The sequence below is a fragment of the Drosophila subobscura genome, chromosome A (assembly GCF_008121235.1).
Source record: "Drosophila subobscura isolate 14011-0131.10 chromosome A, UCBerk_Dsub_1.0, whole genome shotgun sequence".
In the NCBI taxonomy this organism is placed as follows: Eukaryota; Metazoa; Arthropoda; class Insecta; order Diptera; family Drosophilidae; genus Drosophila; species Drosophila subobscura.
In genome coordinates this window covers 18,066,856-18,084,170 of record NC_048530.1, presented here as the reverse complement: position 1 = coordinate 18,084,170, position 17,315 = coordinate 18,066,856, and the positions used below count along the sequence as shown (strand labels likewise).

At 44.7% G+C, this 17,315-nt stretch overlaps 2 protein-coding genes across 5 annotated transcripts in view; one reads left to right on the top strand and one right to left on the bottom strand.

Moving 5' to 3' along the window:
• LOC117890671 (uncharacterized protein DDB_G0271670) overlaps positions 1-17,315 on the top strand; it is a 38,434-nt gene that overhangs the window by 17,187 nt on the left and 3,932 nt on the right. For 2 of the 4 annotated variants that reach the window (XM_034795652.1, XM_034795678.1), the window contains exon 3: positions 12,495-13,483. In XM_034795652.1, the coding sequence (XP_034651543.1) occupies positions 12,961-13,483 (523 nt within the window). In that variant the 5' untranslated portion in view covers positions 12,495-12,960. Of the gene's footprint in view, positions 1-8,110; positions 8,492-9,205; positions 9,449-12,494; positions 13,484-17,315 lie in introns of those variants that run through there. The other 2 variants (XM_034795662.1, XM_034795669.1) reach the window with 2 other exon arrangements.
• On the bottom strand, positions 3,103-5,436 carry LOC117896499 (mucin-2-like). Its single transcript, XM_034804850.1, has 5 exons — positions 5,304-5,436; positions 5,160-5,233; positions 4,952-5,027; positions 3,252-4,609; positions 3,103-3,198 (listed from the first exon to the last, which is right to left on the bottom strand). The coding sequence occupies exons 1-5, from the start codon at positions 5,329-5,331 to the stop codon at positions 3,103-3,105; spliced, it is 1,632 nt and encodes a 543-aa protein (XP_034660741.1). The 5' UTR covers positions 5,332-5,436.

Below are 17,315 nucleotides of genomic sequence, written 5' to 3'. Positions count from 1 at the left end.
AAACAACTTTACACTCATCTGTCAAAAGTATTTTTCGGACTGTGACACGGCCCAGTCCACATGCCTCATGTCCTCATTTTTCAAAACATGAGTCGTGTACCCATGTGCTTTTATTCTCAAACGCGTAGCTTCCGGGGACCTCTTGCAACTAAATAATGTGTAATCAGTCGTGTATTAACTATCAAAACACTTTCAGAGCGATATAAAATTGTTTTCATAACTTTTGAGGATATTGAAGACCTTGGTCTTGCCTTCAACCATCTTCGATATTCTACTAAAAGACAATTTTTTCGCAAAAAAATCATTTTTCAGGGTGCTTCTTTTAGTTTAAACTATTTAATATAACAGTAAAAGCACATTCAAATTAGTTTTGAATTTCATTATACCTCCTGATTTTAGTTTTTAGTCGAATTCTAAAGTCTCCCATATTGGACCGTTCATTGATTACTTCTACGCTCCAAAAACAAAAGTACCGCTATATTCAAACATTTCTTTCATCAAAATATTCAATATATAAACTAAGCTTACTGATGGTAACTTTTTTGAATTGATTAAATTTGTTTTTTAATTTTTTTTTAATACTTGCACCCAGCACTACTATTTTATTGAACAGCAGTTTTCATGGGTATTTTTCTAAAGTCATGTAAAACAAGAAGATGGAATGCAAATGTTCCAGGATTCTTTCTGGGTTCTAATGTGAACATTTCAGGCTTTCAAAAAGGTATCACTTCTTCAATTCGAAAGACTGGAAGGGTCTCAAAAATAGTTGTGAAAATTGTGTGGCACGGCACTACTATTTCATTGAACACAACTGTATGTATGTGCATATGTATATTCATAAATATTTATGTCTGATGGCTTGGGAAAAATAAACACCGTCTGGCCGAAAGCCAATCCGAATTTGAGCATGAAGCTAGAAACAAAAGGGAAAGAGGGACATACAAATGTTTGTACCGTCGAATGTCATCCAAAAATAGGTTTACAAATTATGGCAGCAGCACTGGAGGGGGGTGCAGAACATTCAGCTGTAGCCTTAATTATTCCAATTAGCCCTCAAATTGCTGGCAAATGCTAATAAATAGCTTTCATAATGCAATTTCTAATTGCAATGTCATATGGTTCCAGAGTGGGGGCTGCAATGGCTTCCCTGCCCCTTCACCACCCTTCATAATGCAACCCTTTGGAGCCAGGATACAGCAGACGCACTCGCTCTCTTGTTTTGGGTACTCTCTCTCAGCCGCTCTTTTGGGTGATGTTCAACATGTTGCGGCAACAAATTGTTGCACAGTCGGGTGGACACACCGGTGCTGAGCTGCCGCCGGTTTCTTTCCATTTCAACACGCTGCGTTCCAAAAATAAGCTCTCTCCTTTCCTGAAATTCTTTCTCTATCCCTCTCTTGCTAGTACCTTGCCCCCTGTCCTGCTCCTTCCGCCGATAAGCTCTGCTCTCATGAAGCTCTCATGGAGAACTCTCTTCTCGCATTTTTGCTCTCTCGCTCTTTGGTTTGCCAATGGCGTTCGTACTGGATCGTAAGATATTCTACTTTGGCTCTAAGTCCTAATCGAAATTTGTTCAGCTTTCTTTTGCTTCTCTGATTAACCATTTTTGCTACAGTTACTTCCTCGCTCTCTCTTTCTCTCTTCTCGCTGGCTCTCCTTTTGCTTCCTGCCTCTCCTCGCTGTCATATCCATTCTCGCACCTGCGCTGTATTTTTGCGACGCATTTTACTTTTGCTGCCTGCTGTTTCACATGCTCATTCGTCATCCTCTCTCTCTCTCTCCCTCTGTCTCTCTCTCAACGCAGCCTGTTTCGGTTTTAAGTTCCAGCAACGGGACACAAACAGAGAGTGGGGAAGCCTTGTTTGTTTTTGTTTTTCTCTCACCCGGTTTTCAGCTAGCTACCAAAGCCGCTCTCTCTTTCTCGCTCTTTGTCTCTGTTTTACTTTGTCGCCCACGCCACTTTCCTTCTTGTTTGTGTTGATTCTTGTTTGGGGTTTGATGTTTGTGTGTTAATATCGAACTACAATTACAGTTGGGAGTCCTCTCTCTCTCTCTCTTTACAGCATTTACTGCATGTCTGTGATTGTTGTTGGCATGATTTTTGCTTGATTTCCGCTTTGCATGCCGTCATGCACTTTGAACTTTTTTGCCCTTCTCCTTTTGTGAGATTCTCCCTCTTACAACGCACCTGACCCCCTCCTACCCTTCCATCCCACCTCCTGCCACGACTTGTGCTCTTCGTCTTCTGCTTGAATGTTTGTTGCTTTTGGATTTTTGCTTTACTTATTACATGTTTTCGCCTGCCTCTCACAGTCATCGAGGTGCTTCAGACACGCGGCCAGAGAGTAAACAAGTTTTAGGACTTTCTTGTCCTAGTCCACGTCCACGTTCCTCACATACAACTTCCCAGCTAGCGTAATCGAATATTTGCTGTTGATTTTGGTGCAATATGTGCATACTTACATACATACATATGTACATAAATGCATACATGCATACATATGTAAGTATGAATACAAGTTGTGACGCGTACGAAGCGTCTCACACGTTCCTCCTCGTTTGTCATGGTAAAATGATTGGTATTAATTTTCCAACCTCTTCTATTGTAACCGAGTAATCGAAATTAGTATTATCTTTGGTTGTTACCGGTAGATATGCATACATAAAATATATTTAAGCTTTAAAATAATTGTAACAATTAACAAAATATAAGCAAAACAAAAACAATAACTATCCGTGTTAACCGCTCTTACTGACATTCAGTCAGCTTCATCTTGTCGATATCTTTGCGCCACAGGGATTCCGGTCCCCCACTAGTTGCATCCACACTTTGGTTTGCGGGTGGTGGGGCAGGGCTTTGGTGTTGGGAGGCAGGGCCATTTGATGGGCAACCAACAGGGCTTTGGGGTGGGCTCGCATTTTTTGGTGGTGGTCTTTTTCGGTCTCTTTGTGGTCGTCTTTTTTGTGGTGGTTTTGCATTTTTTGGTGGTGGTTTTGGATCTTTTTGTGGTTTTGACTCTTTTGGTGGTTTTGATTCTTTTCGTGGTAGTTTTGCATTTTTTAGTTGTGGTGCATTCTGTAGTGGGCGTTTTGCAAGGTTCATCAGTGGTCGTGACACAGGCTGTAGTAGTCGGCGCACAGGTAGATGTCGTCTCCGTGCAACCACACGGTGGCTTCGTAGTGGTGCAGGCTGTAGTGCTTAAAGTGGTGCAGGGTCTAGTGGTCGTTGTGGGAGGCTTTGTGGTCGTTACACATTCTGTAGTGGTGGTGCAGCGTGTGGTGGTAGGCGCACAGGTAGATGTCGTCTCCGTGCAACCACACGGTGGCTTCGTAGTGGTGCAGGCTTTAGTGGTCGTGGTGGGAGGCTTTGTGGTCGTGACACATGGTTTGGTAGTGGTGCAACGTGTTGTGGTAGGCGCACAGGTAGATGTCGTCTCCGTGGAACCACATGGTGGCTTCGTAGTGGTGCAGGCTTTAGTGCTTGTAGTGGTGCAGGGTCTAGTGGTCGTGGTGGGAGGCTTTGTGGTCGTTACACATTCTGTAGTGGTGGTGCAGCGTGTGGTGGTAGGCGCACAGGTAGATGTCGTCTCCGTGCAACCACACGGTGGCTTCGTAGTGGTGCAGGCTTTAGTGGTCGTGGTGGGAGGCTTTGTGGTCGTGACACATGGTTTGGTAGTGGTGCAACGTGTTGTGGTAGGCGCACAGGTAGATGTCGTCTCCGTGGAACCACATGGTGGCTTCGTAGTGGTGCAGGCTTTAGTGCTTGTAGTGGTGCAGGGTCTAGTGGTCGTGGTGGGAGGCTTTGTGGTCGTTACACATTCTGTAGTGGTGGTGCAGCGTGTGGTGGTAGGCGCACAGGTAGATGTCGTCTCCGTGCAACCACACGGTGGCTTCGTAGTGGTGCAGGCTGTAGTGGTGCAGTCTGTTGTGGTGCAGGCTTTAGTGGTCGTGGTGGGAGGCTTTGTGGTCGTGACACATGGTTTGGTAGTGGTGCAACGTGTTGTGGTAGGCGCACAGGTAGATGTCGTCTCCGTGGAACCACATGGTGGCTTCGTAGTGGTGCAGGCTGTAGTGCTTAAAGTGGTGCAGGGTCTAGTGGTCGTGGTGGGAGGCTTTGTGGTCGTTACACATTCTGTAGTGGTGGTGCAGCGTGTGGTGGTAGGCGCACAGGTAGATGTCGTCTCCGTGCAACCACACGGTGGCTTCGTAGTGGTGCAGGCTGTAGTGGTGCAGTCTGTTGTGGTGCAGGCTTTAGTGGTCGTGGTGGGAGGCTTTGTGGTCGTGACACATGGTTTGGTAGTGGTGCAACGTGTTGTGGTAGGCGCACAGGTAGATGTCGTCTCCGTGGAACCACACGGTGGCTTCGTAGTGGTGCAGGCTGTAGTGGTGCAGGCTTTAGTAGTGGTAGTGGTGCAGGGTCTAGTCGTCGTGGTGGGAGGCTTTGTGGTCGTGACACATGGTTTGGTAGTGGTGCAACGTGTTGTGGTAGGCGCACAGGTAGATGTCGTCTCCGTGGAACCACATGGTGGCTTCGTAGTGGTGCAGGCGTTAGTGGTTGTAGTGGTGCAGGGTCTAGTGGTCGTGGTGGGAGGCTTTGTGGTCGTGACACATGGTTTGGTAGTGGTGCAACGTGTTGTGGTAGGCGCACAGGTAGATGTCGTCTCCGTGGAACCACACGGTGGCTTCGTAGTGGTGCAGGCTGTAGTGGTGCAGGCTTTAGTAGTGGTAGTGGTGCAGGGTCTAGTCGTCGTGGTGGGAGGCTTTGTGGTCGTTACACATTCTGTAGTGGTGGTGCAGCGTGTGGTGGTAGGCGCACAGGTAGATGTCGTCTCCGTGCAACCACACGGTGGCTTCGTAGTGGTGCAGTCTGTAGTGGTGCAGACTGTAGTGGTGCAGGCTGTAGTGGTGCAGGCTATAGTGGTCGTGGTGGAAGGTTTAGTTGTCGTGACACATTCTGTGGTGGTCGGCTCACAGGTGGGTGTCGTATCCGTGCAACCACACTCTGGGGGTGTTTCGGTGCAGGCTTCGGTGGTCGTGGTGCATGTTTCGGTGGTCGTGGAGCAAGGTTCATCGGTAGTGACACATTCTGTGGTGGTCGGATCACAGGGGGATGTCGTCTCCGTGCAACCACACTCTGGCGGTGTTTCAGTGCAGGCTTCAGTGGTCGTGGTCGTGGTTCTCCTGATAATACGAGCCGAGGCGACGTTCGCGCACTTTATAATCAGTAAGTTCGCTGCAAGTTAAGAAATGGCAAATGATTACGGTGGTTAGGTGGACGGCCTTTCGGTGGTGCCACCAATTACCAATTAGTATTCCAACGAAGAACTTCATGTTGGTCGCTGCTGCTGGGAACTAGACCAGTTACTGGAACGACGGAGCCTGCAAATGTGGTTGGGACTTCGCTGGGTGGTGCGAAGCCATTAACTGATGCCTTCTTCGATGGTCCCGTAGCCTTTATATATCTGACACCTGACACGTGTCCTGGCCAGAAGTTGGTTTAAGCAAACACAGCCCCCACCACAGACACCACAAGCTTGGAAGGTAATTGCACCCCAAAAAAAAAAGAAACAAATAACCCCCGCATCCCATACGATCCGATTCGATCCGATCCGCCTGTGGATTAATAATAGACACTGTCTGGCCCTTGGAGTTTGTTGAAGTTCAAGGTGAAGCTTATCCATACACGTGTTGTACATACATTTGTATGTACCTATGTACATACATACATTATGTATAACATTTAAGATTCTGCAAATAGCTAAATTGTTGTATGTAATATCCAATATATGACACTCCCATGAGCTCCCATGAGGGCTATTCCGATTATATTAACTAATTGAATAAGGTTTTAGGGGGTTGTCAGGTACCTTCATGTACAATCCGCGAATTCCACCGAAATATCGTACGAGGTTTTGCAATTGCCAGACATCCCCATCCGATAGATTGTTTGAATTTCGATTCGTCTTAGTGGCGGATGCAGTTATTTAAAATTGTAAATTTTGACCTAGAAACGCGTAACAAAGGTAGCACCGGGTTGTCTGGGGGAAGCGGAGTGGGGCAAATACCAGAGAAAGATAGAGAGAGACAAAAAAAAAGAAAAACAAAAATAAGTCCAATGAACCCTGCGACGATGGCTACATTGTTGCTGGCATTCTCCACTCGACCACCTCCTCAGCCGCCCCCTACCGTTACTTTTACCCACCCTCTGACCAATCTTCTGTGTCCCTTTTCGTACCTCCTTCATTCAGAAGAACCTCAGTACCATATTCTCTAAAACGTAGAGCAAAATGGAATGCAAGAGAGGAATTATGAAAACAAACATTTTTCTGCGGCTCAGCAGCTTCTGCATCTCTTACTCCACTTATTCTCTCTCACCCTTCACACTCCCTCTCTCTCTCTCTCTCTTTCGTACTGTCTCTCTATTTTGCTTCTTGGGAGCAGCACGCTGCAAAGTTTTGCCCAGGGCTGAAGCAGCACTGCTACCGCTGCCGCTGTCAACGCTGGCCGCGCTGCCGCTGCAGCGAGTCCATGCATGTCCAAACAAGTTCCGTTCCACACAAATGCCAGCACGTTTCGAAATTGCCGCTGCCGCAACGCATACACTGAAGTCGACGTCGACGCATCATAACAATAACAAAAGCCAATAGGAGAGGAGGGAAGAGCACAGAGGCAGGGCAGAAATGCAAGAGCAAGCAAAACATTTTGGAGGCAAGGTACATTGAATAAAAGGTACCACTTCCTGCAGGCATATCTACTCTTCCCTCAGAGTTCCTCATCCCTGAATTTATACACCTTTCGTGCAGCACACGCAAGAAACAGTGCATAGACAGCATCAAGTAACAACAACTTACAGCGGAAAAGAACGCTCGGCTCAGGCTAAAGAGAGTGAGTGTGAGAAAGAGAGTGAGTGGTGAGCTTGGTTCGCTTTGGATGGGGTGGGTGAGTGGAGAGGAAGAGAGGAAGCAGTAAAGCTGATGTGTAATGAAACAATGACGCAGCAGAACCATCATCACCAGCATAAGAACCAGAAACAACAGCAAAAGAGAGAGATAGAGACTCAGCATCTTAGGGAAGCTAACCAAGATGAATGTCGGTTTTTAGGGTGGTCCTCAAACCTCGATCCTTCGATGAATGAGATTATTAAAAACTATTATATCCCAACACACACACAGAAACACTTGTAACAATTCCAAATACCAATACCATGGTGGTGTTATCTGTCAAGATTACCGCTCCTGTAATCCACCGGGCTAATAGAATCGTGGAGTGCAGCTTGCTGGAATGACCCTTTATATAATTGAATTGAAAGCAATAGTTCGCATTGGAATTGCTAGGGCCCCACAAAAGAGATTTATTCAAGTTCTAGCTAATCAGCACCTCCCACACACACAAACATGCATACAAATTCACCACCGCATCAGTATACTGTAGTTGCTCCCGAGTGGACCTCATCGAAAGAAAATAAACTGCAATGGGTATTCCCCTGTCTGTCTTCCCTGCACTTATTGGGGGTCCGCCCTAATGTTCTTTGGCTCTGTCCCATACAATTACACAGCGTTGGCTGCTTGTTTGCTGCTGCTGCCTCTGCCCCCGCTCGCAGTTACTACCCATTGCTGTTGTTCTTCCTGTTTCGCTATGCACAAGCGCAAGAGGAAAAGCAACAAACAGAGACGTACACATACACATTCATACCTCCATACATACAAGCCAGCACGCAACGCGTCACGTGCGCTCTTTCCAAGGTATGTTTTTAATAATAGGTAAGGTGGCAGCCTCGTTCCTATTCCAGATCTCTTGTGGTATGCTCTTGCAAATTACTGTATTCTTATGATTACTTGAATCGCCCAAGTTTTTGTAAAAAGAAACAAAAAGGGGCTGCTCTCCTTACAGATGCCTTACCTTCAGTTTAATTTACCCTGGCTCTCTCAGTTCACATTCTCTGTCTGTCTCTCCCTCTCTCTGTCATACGTTCACTGCACTGTGTGTGCGCCTTTGTTGTTTTTGCGAATGCTGCTGCTGCTGCTGCCACTGGCCTGCGTCGACGACGACAGCAGCAGCAGCGCAGCCAAAGTTAAAGCCATTCCCGAGCTGCGGCAGCATTTAGTTTGCTTCTGTCATTGCATTTGTGCGGGTAACAAACAACAAGCAAAAGAACGAAAGAGGAAGCATTAGAAACATACATAAAACATCAGAAAGAACGAAGAAATCTAGCCAACAAGAAAAAGCTCATATGTGGAATATAATCAACAGAAAGGACCCCAGCAACGCGGACGCAGACACAGAAACAACAAAAAGAAATAACCATGAGAAAACAATAACAAAAATCAGCAGAAAATAATCTTTACCAAGAACAACAGAAACCTTCTTCGGTTTTGCATTGACATTTAGTTTTTTTTTGGTTTTGGTATATTTTTTTATATCAGTGTGCAAATGAGAGAAGAACAACAACCAAAGCAGTTCTAACAACAAAAGTGCTTCAACAATTCTAACGGTAAATAACAAAAAAAGGCCCAAAAAAACAGTTCCAAAGTGCGAAAAGTTAAGCATTGTGTGTGTTTTTGTGTGTGGCTTTTCTCTCCCTTTTTTCTTTGATTTAGCATTTTGCTGGTCTGCAAGAGAGAGAGTGGGTGAGAGAGAAAGAGGGAGAGAAAGACCAGTTGGTCAGCTTTATTGCTTGATGTTTTTGGGCTTTTGTTTTTAGCATGTGCCCTTTTTCTACGTTGCAGAGGGTGGTGTGAGAGGTTTGCTGTGTTGTGGCGGGGTGGGGTGCGGTTCTCTCTCAAGCATCTGCTGACAGAACACACAAATACAAAAACTCTCGCAAGCACAGCATTTATAGTGGAGCGCGTGCTTTTTCTGCGGTCTCTCTGCCTACGCTTTTTCGCCTGCACACAACACACACATGCGGAGACAGACACCCGCAGGCTGCGTTCTCTTTGAAGCTCTCTCTCTCTCTCCCACTCTTTCGCTGGTTCTCCCAAGGCTTACGTGCTGCAAGGTGAGGCAGTAAATACGCTCTTCAAGTTTGTAACTCTCTCACCTACACTCACACACACACACACACACATATAAAAGTTACTGTATCTCATAGAGCGACTCTCTTGGTTTTTTACACCTTGGCTTTGTATCTTTTTTGTACGGCACTATTCGCTGCCGTTGCCGCTTTTCTACTTTACTGCCAGCCGCTTTGGCAGCTTGTCAACGCTTTCATTTGACGTTGTTTAGCCGTACCGTGCGCGTCGTCGTCCACTGTCGTCGTCGCCGTCGCTGTCGCTGCCGCCGTTTGTCGTCTCGTCGCAGACGACGTCACAGTCTAAAAAGTTGCGTCAGTTTAGCCAAAACACTCAAACTAAAAAAAAATAAAACAAAAAAACAACAGACACATCAAAAGACTAACTTTTGCGGGATTATTTTTTTACAAGTGCTTGAAAAATACTTTTAACAAAAAGTAGGTGAAAAATGGATATGATATGTTTATACAAATGTAATGCACATAAAAATGTACCCTGTACCAAAAAGGAAACCAAAAAAATAACTAGATTTGGAAACAATTCAAATAAAAATGCAATTGAATAATAAGATGTCCAGCCATCGGCGGCTTTCGGTGTTATTTTACTCCATCCAATGATTTCCTCTCTTTGCCATCCGTTTACTCTCTTAATCTCCCTACGTCTCTCTCTTTTTTTGTGTGCGTTAGCTTTTCTAGTTCTCCTTTATTTTAGTTGAAATAATTTTCAAAAGTTTCAAACAAAACACAAAATCCCTAGAATTTTGTTTGATTGAAAAATTAGTCAGATAGATACTGCCAAACAGATTCACACATTCGCGTATGTATGTACATATGTACATTTGTATGCGTGTACATCGGAGATTTTTCCTCTTTCGTTTTTGGCTATTTTTATACGAAATTTTATTTTTTTGCACGCTCCATCACTCTTCATTTCGAAATTAGCAACAATAACACGGAACACGGTGGGAGAAAGAAATGCAAAAGAAAGTGCGTGCTGTGTGCTGTCTGACAGGGTAAGAGAGGGAAATAGAGAGCCAGCTGAAGCTCTCTCTCTCTCTTTCTCTCTCTCTCCTGGGGAAGCTTACACAACAAACAAAAAAAAAACAGAATCAGTCGTTTTTGCATTGCTTTTGGTTGAATTTTGTGTTGTGCTTTCTGCTTTCCCCTTTATTTCCTTATTTTCTTTCATTGCTGATTTGCTTCCTTCTTTGTTTCTTTTTGTTCCTTCTTATTGTCGTTTCTCTTGTGTTTCTTTTTACGTTGCTTCCTTTTAAAATTCACTTTCTTCTCGGAAATGTTTTGAGACGAGAGCTTTTATTTGTTAGTGTTTCTCAAGTGCATTTTGTGGATTAAAAGAATAGTTTTCTGAATACTTTGGCAAAAAAACGTCAGTCCTTGCTCGAATGACCCTTCAGAGGCTTCGAAACGATGGAGCTTTTCTACCTGTATTCTCCTTAAATGTTCACAAAAAAAGATTAAATTTCTGAGGGCAGATCTCTTATCGCTTGTGATCTGGTCGTCTGATGTTCTAAAGGAAGTTTCTCATATTACAATGCCCTTTCTCTCGCTTTCGCATTCTCTCTTCCTCGGGTTTCTCTAGTCAACCGCAAAATGTCCCCTCAATTTGTGTCTTATAATTTTCAGGGACTTTTGACAACTCCTTTCTGGATTTTATTTAAATTTGTTTTACCTACATATTTTAACATTTACCGTTTTGAGTTACTCCCCTGATAGTTCTCTCTTCATTTTTTGACTTTTGATTTCTCAGCTCGGGTGCACTTTATATGATTATTAGGATTGTGTGTGTGTCATGAGGCCTAGCAAGCCAGCCAGTCAGTCAGCCAACGCCATCACCATCCCTGTTCATGTTCTTGTCCTGTCCTGGTCTCCTCCGCCCCACCTTTCTCTTTTACATATTTTTCTTTCACACGCTGATTCCGGCGATTCCTTCAATTCAACGTGTATATGTATAAGAAAGCCTGACAATGGGCCATAAAGTATTTCAGAAATATACTTTGTATGCCGAAAAGGACGACCCTTAACCTCGGGGTTGATTTCACTCCCCCCTGCCCTGTCCGGCCCCTGGTTCGTGCTGTTGTTGTTCTTGGGGTCGATTTCGGGTTTACTCCTCAGGTACTAGAAAAAAAGTCCTTGGGCTCAGTTCGGTTCTGAGGAGGTGCACTCCATCTTTCTCCCTTCTTCAGATAGGTAAATTAACGTTTCACAGGAATTAAAGTTATTCTCGGTTTCTCATTGACGTGTTGGTTGGGGGTGAGGCAAATTATTGCAAATTGTTCTTCCTCTGATCCATTTAAAGCGATTTTTCATTTGCATATTTAATAGAATATTGCCACGCGCCACAGTAGGGCAGTCCCCCCGTAGCTCTGTGGCTCTTTCTCAATGAGCATGTCACCCTGTTGTACATGTAAATATGTATGTGCAGGGGGATGGAGACGTGTAGGCGGTGGGTGGGTGTCGTACATTTAATGTCAAGGCAGCAGCCCCCAAGGAGCATCCCATATCACCCACTCGACAGACGATAAAAAAAGCTTCTCGAAGCTCTTTCTCTCCCTTTACGTCGCTCGCTTGTTTTCTGCTGAAGTAACTGCTGTTATGGGTCTCTTAAGAGAGCGGCTGGCAAGAAAATACGCCGGCTGCAATGGCACTAGCACTAACACCCTCTTTGCCTATTTCTCTCTCTCTTTTTCACTCCACGCAGTCCTTCGAAAACAAACGGGATGCGACCCTTGACCTTTTGTATGAATTATGACAGAAATAAAACAACAACAATGTATTTCGCCGCTCAGTTGAATGCCCCACACACATACACATACAGCCAACAGGACAGCTGACATGGGGAATTTGTGCGTCGACTGCGCGCACGCGCCAATGCTCCCTTTTCTCTTCCACATTTTCCATTGATTAGACGACAACCAACGCGACGGCCACAGCACTGCGCGGCTGCAACTTGTTGTGTTGGTGTGGGACTTCGACTTCGCCCTCTATTCCACTCTCATTCGTTTGCTTTTTGTTGCCGCCACGCAGCTGTGCACAATTAGCGCAAACGCAACAGCTGCTCGCGGCTGCATTTTACAGTTCCTCTGCTTTAGCTGGTGCAGGCGACAAATGTGTCTGAGATGATTTCGAGATGGTACCCGTTACCCAATAAATTGATGTACATACATACATATGTATATATGTACATATGTAACTTTCGAAAAAATGGGATATAACAACTTCATTTCTGCAGGCGACAAATGTGTCTAGTTAGTAAACATTATACGGGATTTGCTTGGATTCGATTTGCTTAAGGTGGTGCCAACAGGCGACTAAAGCTTTAAAGATAAGAAGCATAAACTCAATCTATTGTCGCCTTGCGCTCTCTTTGTTCTGTGGCCTCTCTCTCTCTCTCTCTGCATTGTTTGTAAATAAGTTAACTAAAATATCAACTAAAAAACAAATGTTGTTTCTCTGCTCATTACAGCCCAAACAGCAACCACAGGCACACAGCAACAACGTTAAACCACAAATTTATTATTGCAACAACAACAACAAAAGGAAGGAAAACTGCAACCCACACTAGCAAAAAAAAACAACCAACAACAACAGTAACCACCGAAGCCGAACCACAACTCAGAATTGCAGCAACTACAACTACAGCTCAGCTCTCTTTCGCTCTCTTTGAACAACATACAACTGTAAACGTGTCGTTATCGCGACTTTAAGCTGTGCCTGGCTGTGCCTCTCTCGATCGCTCGCTAAACTAAATTGCTCTGTGTGTGCGTCGTAATCGTCATCGCGTTGTGTTGCGTGCGTGCGTGTTCCTGTGTGTGTGCGTCTTCGTGTGTTCTTGTGTGTGTGTATCACCAAAGCGAAGGTGTGCGTGGCGCCTGGGTGTGTGAGAGTACGAGTAAGAGTACGAGAGTGCGTATTGAGACGCGTCGTCGGCTATGTCAGGGGGCATAGATGCGCTAATAAAAGCGGTGCTCTACCTTGAGCAGAATGAGAAGCCCACGCAGGCGGGAGGAGGTGGAGGTGCTGCTGGAATAGGCTTAGTGCCACAGCCGATACCGCTGCACTGCATCAATGGGAATGTCGGTTATCGGAGCAGCAAGAGCATCGGTATTCCCACTAATAACAATAGCGCGAGTCAGCACAATAGAAATACTACGGGGAGTAACGGCATCATTGGCAGCATTGCCACAGCAGCAGCAGCATCATCGTCATCATCGTTGTCGGGTTCCGTGTATGCAAACGGAAATAGTAACGGTAACGGCCACCACACCAGCAGCAGCAGTAGCTGTGGCAGCAACAGCAACAGTCCACGCAGTCAATTGGTGGCCGGAGCTCGAGCTGGCCATGATTACGAGTACGTTGGCAGCGTCAGCGTCGTTGCACCCCCCGCCACTGCAGCCCATGGACAATTGGAGGCGTCATCGCTGCGCCACAGCGAAGGTCGCAGCATTATCTCGGGTAAGTTGTAACGCGCTCTTTCTCTCTCTCTCTCTCGCTCTCTTTTGATGTACATACATATTTATGTACGTATGTAACTGTCCCAACCCAATTGTTATCGTCATCATAACTCCTATCATCATCCAAAATAATCTAAGGGGAATCTATGAGAATACTCTACCAGCTACAAAATATTTCCTCCCCCTGCTCTTCCTACGAATCTGCCCGCTGCAGCAATCCCTCGTCTAACCCCCCATCCATTCCGCTCTACTCTTCCTCCCACAAACGAAACTGTTGATGTTGCTCTACTGCTCTCTCTCTCTCTCTCTGTCGACTCTGCCAGCTCTCTTTTTTTCGCTGCATTTAAACTTGTTTTGACCTTGTTTTGCGTCGTCGTCGTCGCTGGCGTCTTCTCTTGTCCGCCCTGCACTTTGCGTGGGCGCGCACTGTACCCCAAAAAGGCAGCTCTTTCTCACTCACACACTCACTCGCAGGTTGCAAGCGTGGCAGCAGCAGCAGCAGCAGCAGTCGCAGCAGGTACTGTTATATTTATAGCGCGCGATGTTTGCTAAGCGGCCAACGTCAGCCGCGACAGCGTTGGCGTCAGCGTCAGCTGCGCAGTCAATTTGGCATGTGCTAAATTGTCATGATGGTGCTGCTGCTGTTGCGATCGCTGCGCTGTTGCCTTGACTAAGATAAGAGGGAGGTTGTGGGGGGGTGCAGCAGCGTCAAAAAATATATGCATACATACATATACACACCTACATTTGTATTCATGTACATATTTTTATTTTTGTTGTTTTTCGCTTCGTTTTTTTTCATTTGCCTTTTGCTGTGCTCATTTGGTTTTTTCGTTTTGCCTCTTCTTCTCGTTTCTATTTTGTCATGCGCTTTTGCCTGTTTTCGTATTTTTTCGCACGTACGCTTTGTACTTGTTGCTGTTGTTGTTGTTTGGGGTCACGTCATGGCTCGCATCGTTCGCCTCTCTCTCTCTCTCTCTTTGACAAATTAGTCATACTAGCCCCCAAACTAATGACAGCTCATAACAAAAGAGATATAGTGAGTACGAGAGAGAGAGAGTAGAGCGGCAGTGTTTATGCAAGCGAAGGAGCAGCCCACGTGAGCGTTGGCATGCTCTTGCTCCCTCCCACCCCTCTTCACATTCTTTCTCTCACACTCTCGCTCTCTCGCTGCCTGCATTGAGTTGTGTCTTTGCAAACAAACAACATGCTAAGCTCTCCCACTCTCTCCTCTTTATGCTGTGTCTCCCTCTCTCATTTGCTGGAGCTCTCTTTTTCTTATTTTGATTCCGAGCTCTTCTCTCTTTGGGCTCCTCTCTCTTACTCTCTTGCGTTGGTGGTGTAAAGCAAAGTCAATGAACTTTGTACGCATTTATGTTTTGGTATTGCTTTTTCGTGCCCATTTCATGTTATTACTTTTTTTGCCTTTCTTTTATGTTTTTTTTGTATTTTATGTTTGTTTTCTTCACACTTACAAATTTGTTGGTTGTTGTTGCGTATGCTTTTGTTGCATGTAATATTTAGACAGCCGTCTTTTTTTCTTTAACCACCTCCCACCACCTCTCGAATCCCTTTGCTCTCTTTCTCTTCTCTTGATTCCTATTCTGTTTTTTTTTTGATGCTGCTGTGGCTTTTGAACCACTGCCTTTTCCTGGTTTTTGTATTTGCTTTGTATTTAGCTGTACGTGTGTCTTTGTTGCTTTTGTTTCGCCATCAGCTGGAGCTTCGAAAAAACAATTGGTGGGTGTGTTGGGGGTGCGGTGCTTTGGAGATGTGTAAGACTGGGTGCAGGAGAAATGCAAGATTATGCAAGCAGAATTAATCTAGGGGGGAAGTGTATGGCTCTGGCCTGTCAAATTTAACTGGAAATGTCTATTTTTAAACGTGATTCTTGCGCTCGTGCAGAAATAAGGAAGTGGGACCCAGGGGCTCAGGGCCGCTCGATGATTAATCTCTGGAGAAGGAAAAGTAGGAGCGGTGTAGGATGTGTGTGCATGCAAGGTGTAGTTAGATGCAAGGTGAGGAGCATTCATTCCTCTCAATCCATTAAATCCTTGATAAATGGGAACTGAAAACAACAAGAGCTACCCAAACACTTCCAACTACACCAACAGAAAACTCAACAACAAGTTTCATCGTTTGCATTGCCAAACTCTCAAGATCTTAATGGATACAACGTCATTATCGTCATGGTAATAATTGTATATTATCCATATCCATTATCCATATACATACATGTATGTAAATGTACATACATATGTATGTATCTATGTGTGGTATATCTGTGCGTTCTCTCTATTGGTGTGGTGTGTGGATGTGTGCGTGCAAGTGTTGATAACATTGCCCCAAGTGCTGCTGTTGCAGCCACGTGCGCTTTCATCACGTGGCACACACAAGCGGCAATTGCAAAAGCCCGGCGGCAGCGGCAGCAGCAACATGAACAAACAAACAAAAAAAAACAGGTGTGGATAGGGGCGAATGTGTGTGTTCGACGTAGAAAAGGGCTGATAAGGTGGTGCAAATGGAGGTGGAGGAATGGTCTGAAACTGATGGCAGGGGCATGGAAAACATGTGCATATATGTATGTACATATGTATGTATGAGAACAGAGAGCGAAACAGATGTGGATAGTGGGGTAAGAGAACGAGCGGAATGCATACAATCGTTTGTGGGTTGACTGGGGAATGGATTAAGAATCCCTTAAGAATGGAATGAATGAATGCCTATAGCCGATGAGGCGAGTTTTTCGAATAATTGTCTATCTCCTTATGACTAGTAAAGGTGAACTAATTAATCGGTTGGCTTAAACATTTTTTATCCTTCTAGCTTAGCTTCGCATAGAAAGAACTTTACTTTGGGTTTGCAATCACTTTAGCCGTTCGCTTATGGGAAATTGTTGTGCACTGTTTGAATACGGACAAATGTCTTGCAGTTGAATGGGTACACTTGTTCATCTCTTAGTTGGTTTCCTTTTGCCTCAATATTTATATTATAATATTTATTATTTGTATTATATTCAATCTCTGTTTTGTGGTTGCGACCCGTCAAAATGGACACGTGTCACCCGTGCACCCATGCGCCTGTACCCCAATCTTCCATCATCCAAGCTCCCTATCCTATTCCACTGCCAGGGAAACCGCATAATGAGAAGGGACAGGGGGGAGACTAATCAATCATTAATAATGCATTGTACACCACTCGTAATACACAAAATGTTGTAGTTCTGTGGTTGTCGCTGTTTGCTGTGGTTTGTTGTAGTATTACTGTGTGCTCTGATGGGAAAAACGCAGTGAAATTTCCGAAAAGGAATTGTAATTAATTCATTCACCCACTCAAACACACACACACACACGCACACGTACGCATAATCATCAAATAGGTTACCTCTGCCGAAGGACCTCATTAAACATTTATTGTGGCCTCCTTGATTGTTGACTTCTGTTTCGGTTTTCTGTTTTCTGTTTATTTCCATTTATTTGTTGCTTCTGTTGTCCGACTATTTTGTGCATTTCTTGAAATTTATTTATGTATTGGTTTGCTTTCATTTGTTTTTGTTTAATTGTTAATTCCCTGTTTGTGGCTTGTATTCCCTTTGGCTATAAAACAAGTAAAAAATACACATCTTCAATTGCTAAAAAGTTTTCTTTAACTTAATCCACAAATAAGGATCTTTAGGATTTCTGTAGAAAGAAAAAATAATCATTACATTGGAGTATAGACTCCCAGAACACTTTTCGCTCTGTTTGCTATTTTTAAGTTATTTTGCCACTTGTCCCCCACTTCATTTCTCTTTCATTTCACACATTCGAGATAAATCCATTCCATCAGTTTTT